This window comes from Ictidomys tridecemlineatus, chromosome 14 (assembly GCF_052094955.1).
Source record: "Ictidomys tridecemlineatus isolate mIctTri1 chromosome 14, mIctTri1.hap1, whole genome shotgun sequence".
In the NCBI taxonomy this organism is placed as follows: Eukaryota; Metazoa; Chordata; class Mammalia; order Rodentia; family Sciuridae; genus Ictidomys; species Ictidomys tridecemlineatus.
The window spans coordinates 40,213,622-40,234,515 of NC_135490.1; the positions used below are offsets into that span (position 1 = coordinate 40,213,622).

A 20,894-nucleotide genomic window follows, 5' to 3' on the forward strand; every position below is an offset into this window, starting at 1 on the left:
TAGTGCAATTTTATCTTGAGTTCTCAATGAGTTGAGTGCAATTTTATCTTGATTTCTCAATCTTTATTTTAGTTGTTCAGCAGTTGAATTGTGTGTGTACAGAGAACCTTCTTCACTGCTTGGTTTCAGGCTTCTTACTTCCAAGACTATGAGAGACAACTTTCCTTCAAGCTAGGGTTTATGATCATTGACTATGGCAGCCCTATGAAATTAATGTATGTAGGCATCTTTGGCCAGAAACTTCTCTCCACACCAACTCATTCCGGCAATGAGCACCACATCTCTGCCTTCATTTGAAGAAGTGCCTTAGCTTCACTTGGGAATCTAAAAGAATTTAACCAAGATGTGGGCATAATGGGAAAGCATATGCAGAAGCATCTACAACTTCAAGTTGAATCTTAACTGCACTTGAAATTCCCCAGCTAGTGGGTACACCAATCTTTTCTCACTGATCATTCACCTCAGTCTCTCCTCAGCAATCATAATAACTTTATAGACTTTATCTCCACTGAAATTTTCTCCTTATAGTTTTCTTCTCTTTACTTTGAGATCTCCAAAATTATTGTATCCCTTGACTTTTGAACTAAGATACAAAATATTTTTCTAGAGAAAAATAATGGTATCTGGGTGTGCATTCCATAGCTAAATACCTCACTAAGGTAATTATCTTAAATAATCATTTTCTGTTCTGGAAGAATTTTGCAATATTGTGAAGATTTCAGGTCAAACTGCAATCATATATATATATATATATGATTTCTGTATTACATTTGGAATTCAAATATAACAACTACTATTGTAATAATTTTAACCTTAAAATATAATTCCAATAAGTGCTACAAAAGAAAGAAACATGACCCTGGGGTGAGCAATATAACAATAATGTTATACAAGCTTCTGAATTTACAATGAAATTACATCGTTATAAGTGCACCATAAGTAGAAAACATCATAAGTTAAAAATGCATTTAATACACCTAAATTACCAAGCACGACCTACCAACACAGGCCAATAGTCTCAATAGTCCTTGTGGTGATGGGGCTCATTGAGAGCTGCAGTTTGCTACAACTTCCCAGCACCTTAAGAGGGTATAGGATGGTGTTTCTCTGGTCATGAAAGGACCAAAATTCAAAGTTCACGATTCGTTTATATTGAAAATGCATTGCTTTTGCACATTTGTAAAGCTAAAAAATCATAAAGTTAAACCATTACAGGTTGGGGACCATCTATAATTGAACTACTCCTCAAAATAATTTTTTAACTTTGGTTTTTTACTTCTACTCAATAGCAGTGGTGGTCACATGTGAAGAAGACCCCAGAGGTCACATCCTCCCTGACTTCTGTGTGCAGATTAAAGTTTTGTCTATCATATTAATATTGTAGATTCATAATATCTTAAGGAAAGACATATAAAAAACTCTTTGATAATGTGTTTAGGGCCCAGGTATGACACCATTAACATTGCTGTGAATTTGTTGTTTGATTCTGTAAGTAAAATATATTTCAAATGTAAAGATAGTGTAAAATGTAAAGAAGAAAAAATATTTATAGCAAATAGCTAATAAATAGTTATGTATAAAACAAATTGATTTTTAAGATGTGGACAATTACTATTTGACTGTACATATTTTTTATTTTGGGGGGTACCAGGTATTGAACTCAGGGGCAACCACTGAGCCACATCCCCAGCCCTATTTTGTATTTTATTTAGAGACAGTGTCTTACTGAGTTGCTTAGCATCTCACTTTTGATGAGGCTGGCATTGAACTCCTGATCTTCTTGTCTCAGCCTCCCTAGCTGCTGGGATTACAGGCATGCACCACTGTGCTGGGCCACATACTGGATTTTATAAAAATATATTAAGAATACCATCGAGTTCGCCTAAGCCCACCTCCCTTTATTTTCAGAGTGAGCTTTTATCTTGGCGTTTACATGCTTTCTTTTACTTACACTTTTATGAATTTACTACATGTATGTATACATAAACAATATATGGTATTATGAGTTACTTTACATAAATAACAAAATACTGTTTCTCTCCTTCTGAGCTTTGTTTCTTTCCCATCAATTTTGTGAATTTCAGCATTATGAAATCATCAATGCTTCATAACAGTAAAGACATTAGCAAATATTTAGCCTACTAATTATTTTTATTAAATTGGTCATAATTTTAAAAAATAACGTAATTAAGAAAATAGAGAAAAGATGTATTCAATTTCTGCACCACATGCAATAATACTGTTCATATGCTTGAGAATTTCCTTTTAGTCTTATTATGTAGCAATTTTTTACATAATTATAATTAATTTTTTATTGCAAATTAAAATTTTCTAACTTTCCCTTTCATTGGTGCATTATAATTACACATAATGAGAATAATCAAAATTTTAATCTTAATATAATCACCTAATATGCTCATTTTAACAATTATGCTTAATTCCTCTAAAACTATCCACTAAACCCAGGCATGGTGTTGTTTGCCTGTAATTATAGATACTTAGGAGGCTGAGGTAGAAATATCTTCAGTTTATGGCCAACATCATCAATTTATCCAGACCCTGTCTCAAAATTAAGAAAAAGAGGGCTGGGAGTATACCTCTTTATTTATATAATTAATTATAGAATATTAATTATACTCCTCTATTCTGAAATATTTAATACATTTCTGTTTTATCTCCAGCTTTAAAAAATAAAATTTATAAAAGAAATAATTACTGAAATTGTTAACTTTTATTATATTTGGAGTTCTCCCTCAAATTAGACTACAAAGCTATTTCTTCTTTTGTTTACCTAGCTCTGTTACCTGTTTTTCTTTTGATGTCTTATAGTAATAGAAATATGAATTAACTATCTGTGTAATAACTTCTTTATATACTTTTTTATTTTATATATGAACTTTAGAAAGTATGAAGAAATTGTTAGTATCTATTCGTTCCTCAATAACTAGAAATAATGAGGCAGGAGGATCGTGAGTTCAAAGTCAGCCTCAGCATAAGCGGGGCACTAAGCAATTCAGTGAGACCTTGTCTTTAAATAAAATACAAAATAGGGCTGAGGATGTGGCTCAGTGGCTGAGCGGCCCTGAGTTCAATCCCTAGTACCAAAACAAAGCAAAACAAAAAACAAAAAAAAAATAAGAATAGTGAGGTTGCCTTTAGAAAGTTAAACTGCAAATGAGCATACAATGAATCAGAGCAGAGATATGTCAAATCTCCTAACCTGACAGAATGTATTAACATATACAAAAAGCTAGCATTGGCTATTCCCAGAGGCAAAAACCTCACTGATATGTCTCATTGTAAATTTATAAATTAGTTAAGCTAATAATTCACTGGTTGTGATTTGACTTTGCATGTAGTTGCCCGAGGGGAAACACTATCCTGGTCATGCAGATTCAAATATTCAAGTTTTTGAGGCAATTACATCACTCATTGTAAACTGGATTGACATTTAGTCCCAATATTCTGTTTAGCATGAGTCTGTCTCTTTACAAGTTAACAAAAATCAGGTTTTTAGAATGTATAAGGCTTCTAATCAGACCCTCCTACCACGTGCTTTAAGCCTGGCAGGTTCTCAGTAGTTAGCCATGTAGGTTTTGCCTTTCAGACCCATGTCTATATGTCAGTTACATCAATCTTTCCTTCCAGTTTACTCTGTTTCTACACATAGGAACTGTATTTCCTCTAGATATTTGAAAAACACTAAATTTTGTTTCTTCTATTCTTTTATCTTTAAGTACTTGCCAATACAATCCACTCAGGTAATGCAGTCCACAAATCCATACCAAGAGGAACTCACCATCCCTCATGCACACATACTATAACTTTTCATTAAGTGACCACTAAGTGACAACCTACACACTGTTGGGTGCTAAAGAGATAACCATAAAGATCTTAAGTGAACTGGGGAAAATAGACAAGGTCTTGATGCTTTTGTACAAACCAGTAGTGCTATAGGAACCCCAAAATGATACTTTACTGTACCTGGGATTGAGGGTGGAGAAATGAGAGGGGAAGTAGGGAAAGACGAAAAATGTATTTCAGACAGGGACCAAAGCCTCAGAAATCAAGGAGAGTTAAGCTGGGCACCTCGGCATATGCCTGTACTCCCAGTGGCTAGAGACGGAGGCAGGAAGATTGCAAGTTTTGAGGCCAGCCTTAGCAACTTAGGAAGGCCCTTATCAACCTAGTGAGACCCTGTATCAAAAAAAAAAAAAAAGAAAGAAAGAAATCAAACAGAGGAAGACTTACATAGAAAATGTGAGTAGTGACATAACTGGCATACAAAGCCTAAGAATGTAGAAGTGGAGAACTTTTCAAAGGGTTTGACTGGAGAGGTGAGTAGAGATCAGTTATGACCTCATTTATCCCAGGAGTCAATTGTTGGGAGTATCCCTACTTAAATCCTCTTTCATTCTAGTTTATTGTCTTGGTAACTATACCAGGATGCACTCAAATGTTTCTGTAGACCAGATAGCAAATATATGTTTTACATTCTCTATGGTCTCTATCACAACTATTCACCTCTGCTCTGGTAACCTGAAAACAGCCATAGACAATAGGTAAACCTATAAATGTGGTTGTATTCCAATAAAACTTAATGTGCAAAACAAAAATCAGATTGGAATTGGCTAGTGGACCACAGTTACTACTGGTCCGGAAGAGTCCCTCCATAAGGTAAAATTCGTGTTTGTAAATAATAAAGCCTAACTAATCTCATATCTAAAACTACATGGCAGATCTTGTCTTTCTGCAGAAGCTCATCATAGTTGAATCATAGCTCCTCTTCAAGAAGAATAACTGCTAAATGGGAAATTAAAAATCTCCTGAATTTGTAATGACAGATATACTCTACAGTTTTAGATACAAAAAGTTACAGCACTAAACATCTAATATTATTAATATTGCACAAATATACCAAGATTATTAAAATATCTTTTACAGAATGGACTTAAGATTTTGTCTGCTGAAAACTCTTCCTTTAACAGGGATGAATCCCCACCCTCACTCCAGGAGAGCCATGTTATTGCAGGTGACCTTAAATATTTGACCCAAGCTATTTAGTCCAAATGTGGGCATCTTTCCCAAACAGTGCCCTAGACAGCATGCTTGGACCATTAGACGTACCACTAAGAAAGATACCATATAACACAAACTAAGGGTTGTTAGCGAAGTTCCACTATGCAAACTGGAGAGCAAAGATACACAGCTTGCAACAAAAGATTAGATTGGAGCAACCTACAGATAGAAACCTGGATAACAGTTGGGTAGTTCTGAGCAGATTTGTCTTGGTTTATCAGTTCCAGATACCTAACTGTGATCTATATCTCAGTTCCACAAGATATCACATTTTCCTTAATTCTATGTTATCCTTTTCATTTCTGTTATTTGGTTTCTGTTTTCATTTTTTTCACCAATTAAAATGTTATAATTAATACAGAAAATTATTCAGCAGGCACATATTCAATGCTTTTCTGTGTTTATCTGATTTGAATCTGGAAAAGTCTATATTAATAAAGTTAAAAGAGAATTAGGACAGTCATCATATATACATATATACAAATACGTGTGTGTGTGTGTGTGTGTGTGTGTGTGTGGTGTGAAAAAATCTGTTTGACTAAATATATTAGCTTGATGCCAAGGAAGTATAGATATCATATAATGATGAGTTAGTTAAATCAGAAAAAATCTGATCTGCAACCTAACAGAATAAAATGCTGTGACTAAGATTATATGAAATGCTGTGATTAAGACTGATGACAAAACAAACTTTTCTCCATCAAAACAGAGTTGCACAATGGTATGGGATGTCAATTCTCCATTGAGTCTTGACTTGCCTTAGTCCTCTTTATTAGTTCAGAGATAACTAAGGATTAGCAAAGAATGATCACCTGTCAATAGTTGATTTATAATTGAAAAATATTTCAGGTGACAGATAGGCATAAACATATTTGATCATTTTGGCCCTAAAGAATTTGATAGAAGGACTTCCTCCCTCTTAGAATCCTGTGAGCATAGATAGGATTTGAGAAAGCAGTAGTCGTTCTCTTTGCAATAAATGAAACGAAATTATTTTATAATTATTCTATAATTATTTTATAAGCATTGGTAGCTATTTCTGATATAACATGCATCCCCTCTTAAATATCTAAAAGTATGTAATGTGATCTTCTAGTTAGGGTTTCTCAAAGTGTCATATCTGGACCAACAGCATCGGCATCACCTGAAAACTTGTTAAAAGTAATAATTATCAGGCCCCATTCAAGACCACTATATCAGAAATTCTGGTTGTGGGGCCAGCAATTTATGATTCTGTTACATATTAATGTTTGAGAACAACTGTTTCAGGACAAGCAAGACTCATTAATGATATTTTTTGAGAAGTAAAAAGCAAAGAATGCACACTGAGAATGCCTACATACACTAGTCTGGGCAATGAGACAGCCAAGTTCACATAATGTTTGAATATTCCTGCTTTTCATAGCATGTATGATAAATACATTAGGCTTGGATATATTTGACTCACATAAAAATAAGCATTTGGACATGACATAAGCTAATAAAAGTTGGTTCTAATTTTGAAAATCTTTACACAATTCATTCTTGGATTATTCTTTCTCATTTTCGTAGGCAATTATAGTGAATGATTGGGTCACCCAGGTATTTTACTCAGTAATTGAAAGTTTAAATACCTTAATTACAAATTATTTCTATTTCAAAAATATTTTTAACTTATGCTTATTGAGTGAGGAATGACTTATGCACTTTGGCATGATTATATTAATTCAGTATTTAGCACGGAATTACATTTGGAAGAATCAAGAAAATAATTATAATAATATATATTAGCAGGTCACCTTTTTATATTTCTGAGTGGCTCAGTTAGTTTTGTTATGGGATATGTTCAATTTTTCTTACATGTCATTGACTTACTGGTTCAACCAAATTTCTTAAATTGGGGGGAAAATGTTACTGAATTCAATTAATTGACCTCTGAAAACTATACCCTAACTCCATTTTCACATTAGACAGATATTTTTGTTATGATAATTACTTCTTGATCTTTTTATAATATAGTGTTCCTTAGGCTTATATTTAAAAGAGATAAATAGAACTGTATTTATTCATTGACTTTTTATGATTATTAAGAATATTAATAATTGAATATAGTATTAATTACATTTTTAAAATATCTTCCTTTAAATTTCATTGTATTCTTCACAGATGAATTTTTAAACAAATACTCACTGGAATAGCATAGGTTATTTAAGAAAACTTCATTACTCAAGATAAATCATTTTATGTTAATTGTATACTTTTATTTATCTGCCCCTAGGTTGAAAAATGTATATATTTGTTTTTTAAAGTAGGAAAGAAACATTTGAAATTCATGTGAATCTCTCTGTAGAATGATCAAAATTTTTCAAAACATCATACATATGATAACTTTCATTGGTTAGATATTACAAAACAAAATTACTCTTATAATTATGATCACAGTTTATTTCTTTGTAAAGCTTAGTGCTCTAGTCATTTTTCAGAATACCCACGAACTTTCTGATTATATCATTAACTTTTATCCAAATGCATGCAAGAGGACACACATACATACCCATACACAGCACCCATGTTTGGGGGGAAAAAATCCAGAAACCGAATAAGAAGGAATGCCCCTGCCATTTCTAAATGAATGTTGTTGCTAGTTGTACCTTGTTTCTCTTAGCAAAAGATAGGAAATTTGCTATGTTTTTGTTTCTGGTATTATAAAATAATCTGCTCCTTGACATCCTGTACCACTGAAAATCTCTGGATTTTGTGTTCAAGATTGTGTGTTAAAAATGTGTCAGGAAAATACTGAATCGTTTTGTTATACATTTTTTAAATAGTATGAAAAATTTTTAAAACTTTAAGAAACGTGTAACTATTGATTTTAAGCTCACGGAAACATAATCATTGAAGTGTTCTCATACATAGAACATAAAAATGTTAGAATGGATTTTGCTCATCTCTTACCAATGTGATGCTTGCAGTTAAACTCTTGAGCAATAGGTGGTGCTAGAAAGTTTAATATTTATTCCCATAGTGGAACTTATTGAAAAAAAAAAAAAAGCATGCTAAAACACTTTTTTGAAAAGAAAAATGCATTATGAAACAAAGTGCACATAATTAATCCTATTGTTTATTTATTTATTGACTTCACAGCTCAGTCCAAGACAGTTCGGCTGGTGGGCGGTAGTGGGCCCCATGAGGGCAGGGTGGAGATCTTCCACAATGGTCAGTGGGGCACAGTTTGTGACGATCGATGGGAGTTACGTGTTGGACAAGTCATCTGCCGGAGTTTGGGATACCAAGGCGTTCAAAGCGTGCACAAGGGAGCTCATTTTGGACAAGGTAATTTAAACACAATCTTGTTTAAATAAAACATGAAATGTAAACATTCTTTAATGATGGGGGACCCAGATGGGAAAGGAGCTATACCATGGGAGAAAAGAATTCCATGTAGGATTTTTAATGGTCAATCCTAGAAAACAGAAATAAAAAGAAAGGGATGTTACAAATATATTTCATATTTAAACTAAAGCAACCCAAATATTTAAATTTCATTTAGACTCAATTGGTTCGTGAAGAATATTGACATAGAGGGAAATATTGTTATTGATAAGGCAGATAAAGAAGAGTAGAGCATAATGAATTACTGACAAGGCATGGCCCATCCTGGGTGACACCTGGGGGGGGCATCTATCTGGGCAATATATATGCTTACTAATATTCTTTCTTCCATGTGACTGAAAAGCACCAGCCTTAGTTATACCTCCCATGAAGTCTCATAGAAATGAGACATACTATTCACCCCTGATTGACTACTTGCATTCACCCAGGACAGTGAAAAAACATGGGAGAGAAGTAATTGCAGAGAGTTTCTGTCCCTACTGTTTCTGGCCTGTGCTCCTTAAGAGAAAGATGAGAAACCTGGTTTTGAGGTTAATAAAACATTAAATAATTCTTTGGCTGCATACACATTGGTGTATTTCACCTAGATGACTCAGTATACTGCTGTATGCATGTATTAGCAGGATGCAAAATGTTTTAACGTATGTCCATGAAACTTTTACTGTCATTTATTTCCAAATTGGCATATTAGGCTAAGCTTTATGTATAAATAAACATACACAGATGCTGCAATTCTAAATGACATAGATAATTGGAAAAGATAACCCCACACCCAAGCATTTTAATAAGTATTTCCCACTTCAATCTGATACTTTGTCTCAAATGGATGTTGACAAAAAATAAGATGTAACCTTCTTAGTTTCCTAAGGGTTATTATTCTAGATAGATGTAGGCAATCCGGCAAAATGGGAAGGAAAGTGTATGTAAAATTATAAAGACAAAATAGGAGCATTTCCAGATAACCTTATCTATAGTGATAAAATAGGAGAGCATGTCAAATCATTATATCAGAGGACTTGAATAAGATGAAATAGCCTTTCTAAATGCATAAAGATATTAAATGACATTATGCTACAATTTAGTGAGTAATGAGTATATGCCAGGCATTGCACTAAATGTCTAAATAATATTGATAATAGGTCATAGCTGCCTCCTTTATTCCTTTATGTAAATGAATCCTCATATCAAATGTAAGAGACAGAATTAAGCAGGGATCTGAGGTTCTGAGGCCTTCCCAGACCAGGAGGATATTTTAATTTCATGAAGAGACTAGACAGATAATACAGAGTGGTAATGTGCAGTGTTTATGTATCCAGATTCAGCCCCTAGCTACAAGATTTTCACTTGTGCCTTAGAGGTTTGAATGTAAAAAAAAAAAATGGAAAATATATTTAATTTTCTACTACCTGATAGATGTTGGAAGTTTCCAAATTTTCTATCCACACTCTTTCAGAACTTGTTTCTCAGGCTCCAAAGTATATTCCTAAATCTTTTTTGCACCTGTAAAATTTACCTACCCAAAAGAAATGTTTTCAAGGTCAATTTTTTTTGGGGGGGGGGAATAAAAAAATAAAATATCCCCCAACCCTTAGCCACTAGAGGACCAAATGATGCAGCCAATCTCCTAACTAAGTCTGAACTGCCAGTCTGCATTTCTACAAATATTTTATGGAGTGAAAATTCATTTCTATAATAACTAAGGTGTACACAATGAAAGGCTCTTTATTTTAAATACATAATTATATAAAACATTTCCATTGAATGTGAGCATCTGTGAAGCAGACACCTGCAGTACTAACATAGGACACACAGTTCCCTTCAGGGTCTTATTCACCTGTCAGAATAAATTCTCCAGTTTAAGAAAATACAAAGTGTTGATGGTTTGGCTTCTTAGAATGTAACACTGGGGCAAAGTGAAATACAGAATTTACCAGTTGTTCAGATAATTTAATCAGTATTGATAAGCTTAATCTGAAAAAGAAAAATATCCTAAAATGCCTTTAATCAAGATGAGTTCTTTGGTAGCTTTCATTGTCCAGAGAGTGGCAACTCTGCATTTAGCTTTGTTTCTATAAGAAACCCAGTAGTACAGTTTATTAATCTCTTGTGTCTTCAGGTAAACTTTTTATCTATTACAGAGAAAACCAAATTGAGAACAACAATAGTAATATATGTAATAATTCGTGGGGAACTAATAACCTTTGGCAAAACACGATGTATGGTTCTCTAGCTTTTTTTCTTCTCTGAGCATGAAGACTTGCTTCTTTGCTTTCCCTTGGAGTTCCAAAGGTTATTGTTTAGATTGCATTAACTTTAATGTCTAAGCTCACGAGTGAAATATGCTTTTTTTCCTCAAAGCTTTTTATTTATTCCTGCTTATACCTCTAGCAATTTTTGGTCTAAAGCACTGGTAAGAAAGTTTGGAAGTAAGTATCCTGAAATCCTGGGAATTAGTATTTCCTATTTCAATAAGGAATGAAAAAATAGGGTTTAGTCTCATGTTAAATTGTTTACTTGGTACTATCAGGATGTTGGTTTTCCTTTTGTATTTTTTGAGCACCTATTAAAACAAATTGGAAAAACTAGGAGCTTTGTTAGAGAATATGAGAGAGGTGAAACCTTAGCTCTGCTACTCATGCCAGAGAATTACAGTTTCCTTTCTTTTTAAAAAAAAATATCAATCTGGCAGATTTACTTTGAATCTTAAGTGCACTAACATATGGAAAGTAATCACCACAAAACCCCACAGTATTGTTCAATACTAATAGAGATCACAGCTAATATGCTGTATAATTATAAATTCATTTACTATTCTTTTTGAAAGAAGAGTCAGGTTAGTATTATATGGTATAGAGACATTGATGATGTTCCAAGAGTTAGAAATGTAAATGTGATTTTCCATTGTACAAAGGTGTGAGAAGTGCTCTCATCATCTCCTTATTTCTATTGGTCCAGCTCTTGTTTCAGCTTTCTATCTGCAGTTCAATACCAAACAACTAAAGAATGATTAAGAGAATTTTAAATAATAAAGCAAGATGAACTGGGACAAAGACATAATAGAACCAAGGTTATTTGTTCTGAAGGGGAAAACAGTGTTTGAAAAGTAAAATTTATGATCTGCTTCGTTGGATATTATATTTTAAGAGACAGGCTTACATTATAAGCTGCTTTGGGATTAGACATGCTGAACAACCTTTTTATGTAAAACTATTTAGACTCCCCCTTGTCTTTTTACTCCTCTACTTTAAATTTACAGTTTTACCCACAAGAGTGGAAAAAGAAAAAGCAATTTTGAAGCCAGAATAGAGACAGAAGAGGAAACTTAGAAATATGAGTGAATATGTAGAGGAATAAAAGAGAAACATGCATGAGAGTTCTAATTATTATTCTCTTAGGAAAATAAGAAAAATAAGATTAATATTATATTGTACATAATTACCAAAATTAAAACAAAAAGAGAAAAATTTAAATTTATCCCTTTCGTGTAATTCCTCCATTACAGAAAGAATATCATTTTCTGGACACAGGCTCCCTGACCCCCCTCCATTTTTTTCTGGTTTTAAAATAGCAAACCTGGCTTACAAGTGATAATCCTTGTTAGCTTTAAGAACAATTAGTTTTGCAGCTGCAAGCAAAATGATTTATTGGAATAAAGCTTAAAGCATGCTCTTTTAAATAGGTTCTTTCATTTGGATGCACCTTTTACATGAAGTAGAATGTTCTTTCTATTTCCTGAGTAGACAAAACCAGTTAAATTAAGGAAGTACTAAGAGCCATCTGGTATTTATCATTGTGTAGGGCAGGGAAGGGAGGGGAGTCACTTCTCCTTCCTATCTACCTCTTGTTCCAGTGGCCTCCCTGTAGCAAACTCGGTTGAGTTTTATCAGACAGTGGTACTACCTAAGGGAATTTGTTCAGGTGTATCTGAGCCTATGTGGTTTCCGATGAGAAAACTAAGAGCTGAACTAGGAGTAGCTAATTCATCTTAAGTTTATAGTGCTGAACTCCAACTTCAAAACAGAAGCAAAAGGAAATTTTACACAGTAAGTGCCAACTTTTATTCATTCTTAGCTCATTATGCTTTGTTTTATATTACCACTTTCACATTCCATAACAAATTTTATAGTGGACTTTTGTTTTTAAATGCAAGGAAAAATAGCAAGCAACCAAAAAAGTGTAACTCCACACCTCTGAACTAAATAGGGAATGGGAGTAAAATAATCCCCAAATAAATAAAAAATATCAATAGTTAAGAATTTCAAGTTTTACATAATTCTTCTCCCTCCCATGGAAGGTTTTGAAATGTAAATATTAGGATGTTGGGTATTTTGGAAACCCTATAGGGTTTATATCTATTTTGTTACTTACAGTAACAAAGATAGTACTAAGAATGGGAGAGAATCAGTTGTTAAGTACTATTTAGATAATCTCCTTTAGTGCTCACAGAGTTTGTGAGAAATAGATATTATAGCCCTAGTTTCTCATAGAGCAAGTAAGTATAGCTAGGAGAGGTCACAAAACTTGCCCAAATTTACACACCCATTGTGGGGGGAGTGTGTCTCAGTTTCATTCCTGAACCTGGAACTCATGCCACACTATTTTCACCACATAGAACATCCTTCTAAACCCTTTATCCTTAAGAACTTCATTTTTTAAGGAGTTTTCTTCTTTAGAATCTAAGACTCATGGGATGTTAAAAGTAAGTGAAATCTTAGAACTATTTGAGCCCCACTCCTTTTTTTTTCTGCATATGACAACATTGAGAGAAAATAAATGGATTCTCCAGAACCACAAAGCATCCATACCATAACCTATGTCCACATGGTCTGCTATATTTCCATCCCAATGGCATTTTCAACTTTGATTCCAAACATAATATTTTTTTTTTCCTCAAAGGAGAAGGTCTCCTTAAAGTACTTCCCTGATAAGTCATCAAAATGGTAAAATTCATGTCACCCATCCATGACTAGATATAATGAAAATACATCCAGATGCTTTTAACCATTAATAATCTTTGCTTCCATTTCCATCTACTCAGCAGTTAATCTCAAATCTCATCATTTTACTGAGTGTCTGATCAGTGTATGAACTCCAATTACCTTTTTTCCCCATAGCAATGGTGGCCAACTGAAGATCAGATTAAAGATACCCAAATCACTTAAACTTGAAGAGGCAGTACTGGGGATGTAGCTCAGTAGTAGAGCTACATGTATGAGGTTTTGTGTTTTTCCTAAGCATCTCTCTCTCTCTCTCTCTCTCTCTCTCACACACACACACACAAACACACACACACACACACACACACTTACTCACCCACTCACTCATACATTCTCACACAAAAGATTAATAGGAAATATAATTACCTGTGCACTATACTCTCAAGCATCACAAACCAAGCTCATAAAACTACAGAAGCCATAGACAACAGTTTTATTGTTTCCTGCTGTTAGAAACAAAATAAGTCCACTTGTCCTTCCTATAGCCCTCAAATTTAAAGAAAGTCACAGATGCATAGATGCCCGGATAGATAGATGAAATAGATATATAGATACGTAGGTGACATGAGCAGATGACAGATACATAGAAATAGATGAGATAGATGATGAATACTGATATAAATAGATAGGATTGAAAAATTCAGGATAAAAGAATAAAAATGTATCTAAAATGTACACATCCAATTTACATAATTTTCCACTGAGTAGGAAATATGTTTCAGAGACAAATAAAAAAAAAACAGCAGCAACAACAAAAATCCTTGAGTAACTGTTATTATCTTTAAAAAACCCAGTTTTTTAATCTTGTGGGTTCATATGAGTATAAAATTTTATGAATTTTATGCTACCTTTGCATTAATTTTTTAATGCAGAAAACAATTTGGAATGAGATAGAAAATATGTTTTAAATAAAAATTTCCCTTAGGCTCCATAGTCTTGAATATATTAATACAAAAACAACAACAACAAATATTTGGAAGTTCTTTTTATAACTATTTAAGCATCTACACAGCCAATGAATATCATTAAGTGAAGTGTCAGTATACTTGGCTGTATTCTTTGCTGTTTTAAGAAAGTCATATATCCTTTCTGAGTGACAGTTTATCTGTGAAATGGAAGTATTTGCCATCCTTTTTCAGGGTTATTATGAGAAGAAACACTTAGAATTGTATGTGAAAATACCTAGCATATCGACTTATACAAATGCACTCATAGCATGTTTGCTGTGCCTGAATCTTTTCTGCATAGCAAAAGACACAGTTACCAAAACCTACAAGTGTTTATCGCATCTGTGTGTCCCCAGTAGAAAAAAGAAGTTCAAATAGAGGTTCTAAATGTAGATATCACTCTGCCACCGTACATGTGTGTGCAGTTGCTTCACAACCCTAGAACTTAAGGCCCAGTAGAAGGTCAGGGAAAGTGCGTAGGATTTTGGTTTTGTTCATTCCTGTAGATACTCAAAATAGACTTCTGTCATGGTTGTCTAAAAACACAGGGGTGTGCAGTACATCGTTGATAAAGGGCACTGGCTCTGGGTAGAAACAGGTTAGGAATGCCCTGTGACCTTGGGAAAAGTTTCTTATTCTTTCTGAGTTTCAGTTGCTTCAATGATAAAATGGCATGATATCCGCCCTTAATTTTTTTTAACAGTTATTTGAGGATTCAATGAGATAAAATGATAAATGGACATTGAATGTTTCCTGTTACATACTAATTCCTTAAAAGAGTAAGCTTAAGTTTCCATTATTATCACCACGTCCTTGCTATTCTGACATCCATAATTCCTTAACCACAGCGTCTAAAAATGGGCACTCACACATCAGCCCATCAATTGACTAAGTCATTTCTTCCCTGTGCTGCCCCTGCTGGAACGGTGCTACAGCCCATAGAAAATTCTCACTTTCATTCTCTTTTCTAGGAGTCTAAAAATTCTGCACTTAATCCAGTCACTGGGTTCATAAAATATAGAGGAAAAACCTCACAGTAGCCAGTGACAGAGGCCATGGAGCCTTCTATTCTTGTGCTCCCAGAAGTATAAGAGTCATGGTTTTCATCAACATTTCTCTTTTCTTTATTTGCACATATTTTTTTTTATGTCCATAAATGTGATGTGTACAACTTATAAAGATCCTAGTGTCTTGACTCCCTTCCATTTTGGCACTTGTATTGTCTTACTATCTGTAGAGCTGTTTGTTGTTGTTGTTGTTGTTTTTGTTTTGTTTTCATATTTGATACTGTGGATTGAACCCAGGGCCATTTAGCCCACTGAGCCACATCCCCAGTGATTGTATATGTTATATATATAATTTTGAGATAGGGTCTTGTAAGTTGCCTAGGGCCTCATTAAGTTGCTGAGTCTGGCTTTGAACTCTTGATCCTCCTGCCTCAGCCTCCCTAGCCACTGGGATTACAGGTATGTACCATGGTACTCAGTTGCTTGTTTTCCAAAACTTCTTTTATAAACCTAAAAGGAAATACACACAAACGTATTCACATTTCAAAATATGCATAAACAAAAGGGAATATGCCCCACATAACAAAAGCAATTTGAGAACCAATACTGTTATAAACACTTCAAAAAATTGTTGTGCTCTTCAGTTTACTATTACTACTTTTGCAATTGATCAGCCCAGGAAAAATCATTGTTTCTTCATAATAGAAACACTGTGGCTGGGGCTGTAGTTCAGTGATAGAGCTTTTGCTTAGCCATGGTTTCTATAACGAACACCACAAAAACAATCAAACAACCCATAGTAGAAGCATAGTTTGGACTCTGATTGTTTAATTACTGTTATGGTAAATGAAAAATGCAATGTTCATAGTTACTTTGATAATGCAAACCAAAAATAAATTTTGTCTCATGCTTGGATCTTTCTAGTGAAGGCATAGATTACTCATAAATTAAATGAATGTATCATTTATTTGATATGTGAAAACCAAAACTTTCTGTTCAATTCTAAGAGCAAATAAAAGCATGTCATTAAAAAATTTCTATATAGACATGTATTAAGTTTCCTTCTGTCTTACAAATTATTTCTTCTTCAGTCCAACTATCAATCTTTTGCCAGACATACAATATTAAAATGTGCATCTGATGATGTCATTTTTTTGGTGACTTAACAATACAAAGTTTAAGAATTTTTTTAACATGGACCCCACTTTCTACCTAACCTTCCTAATGAATCTTCCTTCCTCCTGTGATTAATGTATTTTGTGTTTTAGATGCCCAGAGACTAATTATTTTAATACATCAAGCATTTTTATGATGCCCTTATTACTTGAAATAACTTTTTAATATATACTTATATAAGATGGAAAGCCTCCATAAATTTTTAAGGTTCTTTCCAGTGTTATCCACATAGTAAATAACAAAAGCACCAACAGCTGATTATTTATACATGCACAAACCACTATACAATTATGCACATTATTAACCATGTACATATTATTATATTTTATTTGTTGAGCTCACAGAATGTTTGAAAACTTGGTGAGAGTAATATCATCATGCATGCCTCTTTGAAAAAAAAAGTCTTCTATAGATGCACAGAGGTCTAAGTTGAAGTTATTTATAAATACTCTTGTGACAGAAAGAGAACCTTTCAAGATCATATTGGTCCAACTTTAGGAAAATCATCATAATTATGCATACAGTATTAAAATATTTGTTTATTATCCACCAGTTTTGAAAAGATTTTGATTAATTCAGTGTGGAACCATTGGTATCTTTATGGCATGAAGTGTTCTTGAAAACTCCTCAGGAGATTTGCAATTTTATCTAACTAACAAAACCTGATGAAACCATTTATTTAAAAGTTTTCCAATGGTTTGAACTATCTCAAGAATAAAAAAGAAGGAGAATGTTTATAAGTGATCTACTTATGAAACTTTAGGGAATGACACATCCAAACATTTATTTTTAAAATTATCTTTTCTTTTCATTGCATGAGTTTCTTTTAAATAGAGTTGTTTGCTTATTGATAAAAATGGAGTATTTACTTGGAAGTGGTGGTTAAGTATATTCATTTAGTTAAATATCTGTCAGGTAGCTTACTGATGACAGCCGTTGTTTTTCTTATAAAGGCCTGAGAAGGATCTCAGACAAAGAACATGTGTGTTAGCCCTGACATTTTCATGTTATTTTCTTATTCTTGTAGTTAATAATATTTTCAATCCATGGTTCCTTACAGTATAGTTTGTAAATTCTTTCCTGATTGGATCAGTTTTAGTTGGATTAAAATTAGATAATATTTTGGCAAACTAGGCACAGCTCAATTAAACATATTGGAAGCTAAAAATAATGAATATGCGGCTGTGGAGTCCTCCCGCTGGTATTTCTTATGCTCCAGACATGCCCCAGGGTGTTTCGAAAAACAGTTGCCATAGTTTGACATGTAGATCATCTGGTTATCACATATCTCCATTGCTATTGGCGCTATTTCCTTCCCTATGTTTAGATTAATAATCAATCTCATTGCACCCTTAGAAAAAGAATCAGTTATCCTTTAATCTGTGCTTTCATGGACCTGCAGAGGAACCTTTGTTATAACTCTCATTTCTCGGTACATTAGTAGTTTACATGTTGACTGGAGTATAAAGTTCTCTGAATCAGGGGATTCATTTTGGAATTCTAACAGAGCACAGAACTTGCATGTAGATAATGATCAATATTTGGTTTTAATTAGTGAATGGGCTAATGGCTTTGTCCCACTACACATGACCACTTACTTATGCTTACTAATGCAGTTGTATCTGATTTTTGCAGGTACTGGTCCAATATGGCTGAACGAAGTATTTTGTTTTGGGAGAGAGTCATCTATTGAAGAGTGTAATATCAGGCAATGGGGTGTGAGAGTCTGTTCACACTCTGAAGACGCTGGAGTCACTTGTTCTTTATAATGTATTGTGTTTGCATTCATATTTATGAAATCTTTGTTGTAAAACGAGTATTATCTTTTCCCACTAAAATTAGTTTAATGAAAATTTAAGGCATTAAGAGTATTGTCCAAAGACCAGTAACATTTTTAAATAATCTGATAAACATATTGAACACCTTTATACTTACTCTATATTTAAAACATTTTAACTCCTCTAGGTTTTTAAATGGAATTTTCTAATGTAATAACATTAAATTAAACACATTTGACGTTTAAGTCTCCTAGATCACGAATGTCAATGATAATTGAAAGACACTAATCACTGGCTCTAATTTCTGATACTTTCACCACCAAATTATAATTTTGTCATTTTAACCTTCATTGTAACATAGTTAATTGATTTTAATTACTTTCTGAATAATGGGAGGGTTGAGAAGATCTCTTTTGTGCCCAGTTGGCAAAATTCTCCATTGCATACATATTTTTAAAGGCAGAATCTTATCTGGATATTAATATCTGTAAATGTAACGTGGGTGTTAGATAGCATTGCTAATGATCTCTTGGCCACGATGGAGAACTTATTTTCATGGCCATGTGCTGACCGCTGTTAACTATAAACTTAGTTGAAAGGACACATATCGCTGCATGTGTCCAGGTAACTGGTGGATCAAAAATGTTACTTGTCAACGTACAGCTCAGTTTGTTATGCATTTTTAATTCAGTTGAATGCCTAAGTTGTTATAATTCTAGGGCACTGTGCTTAAAATGTATGTGTGATTATTCCATTTTAACACATATAATGCAAATGCCTTGAGTATAGAAGACAGAGAAGTTTCGACTATTTGTCTTTGGAATTTTTCATGAAGTCAGTCAACATTTATAAACACAGAAAAGGTGGGGTAGCAGGCATTTTCAGGCTTTAAAGGACAGTAATCCAGGGTATGCACCCTCAGAAAATCCCCAAAGCCTATCCTAGAATATGAAAACCACCCTTTAAAGTAGCTGTCTACATGTAGGGCAGAAAGACCAGTGGGTGTTATTGAAATTCAACTGAATCCTTAAAAAAAAAAAAAAACCCTTAATTTTCAACTGTCCTATATTCAACTCATAGGAATCTGTGATTATATAATAAGTTTGTTAGAGAATTGCTCGACTCTTCTTTCTTTGTGACAATAAACAAAAGTACAGGCTTCAGCCTTTTTAATCACCTGAGTCTGAGTACCCAATCACTTGAAGAGGCAAATGTTATTTTGGAATTGCAACTGTTGGAAATAACTTACTGAGAATGCATTTTATGATGTTGTATTCTTCCCCTGTGGACCACTGGCAGTTTTCTCTATCTCTAGGGTAATTTTGTAGTTAAGAAAATGGATTCTGAATCTAGACTGACTGTGTCCAACCTTAGTACCAATTTTGCTAGTTACAAATTCTGTGTGATCAGGTCCACTGTCTGTGGATTTTATTCACAAGGCAAATAAAAGGGTTTTAAAGATAATCTTTGCATCATCAGCCTGCATGACATGTCTGAAAATTAGTGCCTATGGGCTGTGAATATTATATTGCTATAGAATATATGGATACTGATTTCCCACTTATGTATAGCTAGTTGTATTTTTATTAAGTAATCTAAAAATTATTTTTCTGTAATTGAGATGACCTACAAAGCTCAGTCAAGTCTAGGAAAGAAGTTAATAACACCAGTGTAATCTGAGGACTTAATTTACTTTGAAACAGTGAATTGCATTAAGTCCTTCAAGTATCCTACATTTGTGATTTGATTTTAATTTTTTCAAAAGGAACCAGCTGATCAGAAGCAATGAATTTCATTCATCTAATCATCTAGCATCAAAATAAACATAAAGTGTTTATTTAGAAAGAAAGGAAGGGAGGCAGGAAGGAAGAAAGAAAAAAGAAGAGGAGAAGGAGAGGGAGAAAAGGGACTTAGAAAAGAGGAACAGTTGACATTTACAGTCTAAGCATATTTCACTTCAATTATCTGAATAGTTTTCAATCAAAACTTTCAATTTTTCCCAAACTCATGAACCATAACAAAATATTATTCTCAGGTGAAGTGTTGAATAGTGGTACGTGCCTATTACAAATTAAATAGTGATACTTGCTATTAAGGGAAAAATGCAACTTTTAGAGCCTTGGTAATGTATTTGTGTTCAGGGTGGCAGTAACATTTATGCCAAAACCAAACACAGTCTGGTAACACAAATTTCCCATGCCTGGCTTACAGTGATATCCTAATTATCCTTCAGTGGCAAATGCGTAAAGATTTTTACTATATAATGCTATATAAAAATACAATGGTAAATCACATCTCCATATATAAATTTTATAAGAACACAAATTATTGCTTATATTTTCAATTATGCATCCAGATAGAAAAGCAAGTTCAAAGATGATATATATCTTATAATTATATTTATGTTAATATTTAAATATCTAATAAGTTATTGTTTATGGATTCAAACAGGTGGAGTAAATACACACAATCGTATATTGAAATGGTACCATAACCTCAGCACAGTGATTACCGCTGAGGTGTAGGGAGGACAACTGA

The 20,894-nt window shown here is 33.5% G+C and overlaps 1 protein-coding gene across 1 annotated transcript in view; it reads left to right on the forward strand.

Annotated features, from left to right (window-relative positions):
• Nucleotides 1–20,379, forward strand: part of Msr1 (macrophage scavenger receptor 1) — a 75,000-nt gene extending 54,621 nt beyond the window's left edge. The window contains exons 9-10 of the mRNA XM_078031091.1: nt 8,203–8,391; nt 18,214–20,379. Coding sequence (XP_077887217.1) covers nt 8,203–8,391; nt 18,214–18,347 — 323 coding nt within the window. The 3' untranslated portion in view covers nt 18,348–20,379. The remainder of the gene's footprint in view (nt 1–8,202; nt 8,392–18,213) is intronic.
• The last annotated feature ends 515 nt before the right edge of the window (nt 20,380–20,894 follow it).